The 4,934-nt window shown below is 45.0% G+C and overlaps 1 protein-coding gene across 1 annotated transcript in view; it reads right to left on the bottom strand.

Moving 5' to 3' along the window:
• Window positions 1-4,934, bottom strand: part of ercc6 (excision repair cross-complementation group 6) — a 68,496-nt gene that overhangs the window by 18,520 nt on the left and 45,042 nt on the right. The window contains 2 exon segments of the mRNA XM_070434816.1: window positions 478-706; window positions 1,940-2,036. Coding sequence (XP_070290917.1) covers window positions 478-706; window positions 1,940-2,036 — 326 coding nt within the window.

The raw sequence follows: 4,934 nt of genomic DNA, 5'->3' as shown, positions 1-4,934 counted from the left end.
CCCCCCACCGGAAGCGTTTTTACTGAAGCGTTTTGTTCACACTACTTGACCCGAAATCCAAGCCCGATCCAAACCAAGGCAGCCTGCGTTACGCATCCAACCCATAGTTGCTGGAAGCATGCTGAAAAAGACCAATGTGAAAAAAATATCGGAAGCCAGGCACAGTTTGGTTCAAGGTCTGCAAGAAATGTGAAACGGTGTAGATTGTAGACACCTTACTTGTCTGTATCGAGCCGATGAGAGGCTGTCTGGAGCCGCGATGGTGTCGGATAACCATCCATTTCACATAGGCCGACCGCCCATTCCTCTCCCACAAACACCTCCCAACATCCCCAACACTAGAAAGAGACAGCCGCGAGAAGAAAGAGTTGTGATTCGCCTAACATAGATTTGTCAGAATTAACTATTCCAATCGGAACCTGAGAACTCACCCACGCTCAGTGTCCGTCCAACCGCCCTCCCCAACCACACACTAACCTGTCTGGACTTGTGAACCAGCAGGAACCTCTGTGTTGCCTGCTTTACAACCAAAGTCGAGCAGTACTTCCACCACAATCAAGGCTTGCCCCGGAACGCTTTCCAGAAGCCCAAAGTGTTCCTCGTCAGTCAGTTGGTCCTCTGGTATACCCTTCAGGATCTTGGGACCCCCAGAGAACAGGTCCGGGTGGTTACACATCTTACGCAGTGCTATCAGGCCCGCGAACACCTGGAAATGAAGGATAAAAATACAATATATAAATGCATTAATAAATAAAACAGTCACTGTGAACTAGGAGGACGGTGTTCCCCAACTTTGTGGTAGAACTGTTTTGTTTTTCAGTTGATGTGTTCCACGATAGCTCACAAAACATAAGGTTGATCATAGCACAAAAACATTTGGTAAACACAGCATTGAATGAATTTTTGCATCTACCTTGTTAGGATAAAAAAAAAAGAAGCTAGAAAATAATATGCGTTTTCAGTCAACAACATTACATTTCGATTATATTTCCATGATCATATTGGATGTTGGTYCCCTTAAACAAACACATTTCCAGACTAATTATTTCCATAAGGGTCCTAATGAATGATCCGACATAACTAATTCCCTGCAGAAGACAAAGAGTGTGTCGTGCGTTCGCAGTGCACTAGCCAAGTGCTGCATTAGTAATGTGGGTTAATGGATTCAGAGACCACATCAAGGAGAGGACTGACCACTGAGAGTGTGTGTGTGTGTGAGAGTGTGTGTGCGCGCGCGCACAAGGAAATACAGAGCAGTGATGAAGAACGGTTAGTGTAAAAGCCTTTCCTCGGGTCAGAGATACACTCAAAAACCACTGTAGAGCATTCTTCCRACCAGGCATCAGTTATCATACCACTGACCTTACATATCCTAATGTGAATGACAYGCAGAGATAACATACAGGTCCCTACAGAAAGCTTTATGCATGCATCATGTCTAGCAAAACCCATAGAATGGCATATCTCAACATTATAGACCATCTCGGGCAGGACTCCAGTGTTAGTGTTAAATAATGAATAAGGCCCGTCTTCTTCCTGGAAGAATAACCGGCTTAAACCAGAACCAGGTACTCGTCTTTCAGCGGGATGCCAGAACGTGTATTTCCAATCCGGATCATAACGTGAGATTTATTAGCTGACCACTGCACTTTTGTTTTGTTTTCACAGTGAAACAGAACGTCAGCTTCGCAAGATCAGGACGGTCGAACGAAACAACATATTTATATTGGGCCTTAAATGAAAATAAAAAAAATCAGCCTGTGGTTACAGCACAATCATTTGTGTAGACAAGACAATTGACTGTTMAAAGCTAAAAAGGTCAATCAATCAAAAGTGTTGATAGATACAATTCTCTGATCAATAACAAAAGAGCCTCAGTGCAGAAAGAGGAGGGGGAGAGCCAGCTGAGAGGAAATGGAGAGGAGGGAGTGAGACTCACCTGCATATCTCCATTCAGTATTTGGTAGACCACTTTGGAGTCCAGATAGCCCTGATACACCTCGCGCTGCTCCTCTGTTAGCCTGACAAACAAAACCATGGAGAACACAAAAAGCCTTCAACCTTGGTAAAACCCCTTGAGGAACAAGTGTGGTGAGTGGGAATTCAAGACAACGAGGTTCCAGCCTAGAGGCTACTGTACGCCGAAGAGGAGAGCAATTAACTGAACTGAAGACTGATGGTGTACGCTTTTAACACCCGCACCTTAACCAGGAAAGCCAGCTGGCACAATGATTCGGAGGAAACACATTCAACGACGACCAGAAGTCAGCTTGCAGGCACCCCCCGCCACCCAAGCCTACCAGTAACCAGGTCATGGGGCCATTGTGTGGCCGCCCTCTGGGACTCCGTCACGGTCCGGTTGCAAGATCGAATCCCAGGCTTTAGTACGCAGCCCAATACTTGTGAGGCAGTGCTATAGACCACTTGCAACACTCAGGAGCCCAGAGTTATCCATCACTTAACAGACTAGCAAGGTGGCACTCTCTTCCAAATTTCCGAGGCGCCACTTTGAAGATGTTGAATTAACTGCACACAATGACGTTTGCTCAGCCAACAATGCCGAGTAAACGAAACAGCAAAATACTAGTCAATCTAATACTCCCATATAGAAAAGTTTACCTATTTCTATTGGGTCAGCATGTCATTCTGTGCGAAAAAATAAATTGCCTATTCCAAATAGACTTGGAACAATAGTGGGACGATAGATCTCCAAATCAATATAACCAGTAAAAAAGAATGTAAAAAGAATAGGGCTGATCCAACAGATCAGAACATTTAGTTTAAACACTGATTAACAATTATTTCTTCACATTATAAGAGCAGCAATGCGCACAATGCAGTAGGCTACACGGGAATGTTCGTTCCACGGGAATGTTCGTTCAAATTTTGAAAGAGGGTGAGATCTAAAGACGCAACAACTAGCATGGGTTGCTAATATGACTAGGTCTTGTGGCCCTTGGCAACTGGGACATAAAAGCAAGTTGATTTGAAAACAAATTAAAACGTCCCTTGTTCAGGACCCTGTCGTCAAAGATAATTACAAAAATCCAAATAACTGCACAGATCTTCATTGTAAACGGTTTAAACATCTGTGGTTCCCATGCTTGTTCAATGAACCATAAAACAATTAATGAACATGCACCTGTGAACGGTCGTTAAGACACTAACAGCTTACAGACGGTAGGCAATTAAGGCCACAGTTATGAAACTGAGAAACACCTAAGAACGGCCTTGCATTTGAATACTGACTCTGAAAAACACCAAAAGAAAGATGCCCAGGGTCCCTGCTCATCTGCGTGAATGTGCCTTAGGCAAGGAGGCATGAGGACTGCAGATGTGGCCAGGGCAATAAATTGCCACGTCTGTACTGTGAGACGCCTAAGACAGCGCTACAGGGAGTTAGGACAGACAGCTGATCGTCCTCGCAGTGGCAGACCACGTGTAACAACACCTGCACAGGATCGGTACATCCGAACATCACACCTGCAGGACAGGTACAGGATGGCAACAATCCCTTCCCGAGTTACACCAGGAATGCACAATCCCTCCATCAGTACTCAGACTGTCCGCAATAGGCTGAGAGAGGCTGGACTGAGGGCTTGTAGGCATCACCGGCAACAATGTCGCCCATGGGCACAAACCCCCCGTCGCTGGACCAGACAGGACTGGCAAAAAGTGCTCTTCACTGACGAGTCGYGGTTTTGTCTCACCAGGGGYGATGGTCAGATTCGCGATTATCGTCGAAAGAATGAGTGTTACRCCGAGGCCTGTACTCTGGAGCGGGATCGATTTGGAGGTGGAGGATCCRTCATGGTCTGGGGCGTGTGTCACAGCATCATCGGACTGAGCAAGTTGTCATTGCAGGCGATCTCAACGCTGTGCATTACAGGGAAGACATCATCCTCCCTCATGTGGTACCCCTCCTGCATGACAATACCACMAGCCATACTGCTCGTTCTGTGCGTGATTTCCTGCAAGACAGGAATGTCAGTGTTCTGCCATGGCCAGCGAAGAGCCCGGATCTCAATTCCATTTTCTGCTCATAGGCTCTGTATCTGTATTTTTCTCCAAAACAATTGGCCAACGGCAGTTTTATTTATCAGCTAAAACATTTTTTATTATAATAAAAATCTGCCAAAATCCGGCCAACGGAAACACTGGTGTAGGTGTGTGAGATCCAACCAGATATTAGCTAGCCACCCTAATGAAGACCTGCTCCTCTAGTCAACGGAGAAACGAGTGATTACACTAATGAACAGTGTGCACRGGTGCTGTAGCACAGCCAGCACTATTCACAGGGAGCCAGTCAAGGATAGAAAAAAGGGCTGAGGGAGGGCGGGTGGTGATGTAATTCATTGGGAGAAGCCCCGAGTAAAATAGACACACATATACAATTGAAGTCAGAAGTTTACATACACCTTAACCAAATACATTTAAACTCGGTTTTTCACAATTCCTGACATTTAATCCTAGTTAAATGTCCCTGTTTTAGGTCAGTTAGGATCACCACTTTATTTTAAGAATGTGAAATGTCAGAATAATAGTAGAGAATTATTTATTTCAGCTTGTATTTCTTTCACCACATTCCCAGTGGGTCAGAAGTTTACATACACTCAATTAGTATTTGGTAGCATTGCCTTTAAATTGTTTAACTTGGGTCAAACATTTAGGGTAGCCTTCCACAATAAGTGGCCGATTGGCCATTTCTCCTGACAGAGCTGGTGTAACAGTCAGGTTTGTAGCCCTCCTTGCTCGCACACGCTTTTTCAGTCTGCACACACATATTCTAAGGATTGAGGTCAGGGCTTTGTGATGGCCACTCCAATAACTTAAGCCATTTTGCCACAACTTTGGAAGTATTCTTGGGGTCATTGTCCATTTAGAAGACCGATTTGTGACCAAGCTTTAACTCCTGACTGATGTCTTGAGATGTT

Source organism: Salvelinus sp. IW2-2015, linkage group LG25 (genome assembly GCF_002910315.2).
Source record: "Salvelinus sp. IW2-2015 linkage group LG25, ASM291031v2, whole genome shotgun sequence".
In the NCBI taxonomy this organism is placed as follows: Eukaryota; Metazoa; Chordata; class Actinopteri; order Salmoniformes; family Salmonidae; genus Salvelinus; species Salvelinus sp. IW2-2015.
Note: the sequence above shows the minus strand (reverse complement) of the source record. Positions and strands in the feature narration are given on the sequence as shown.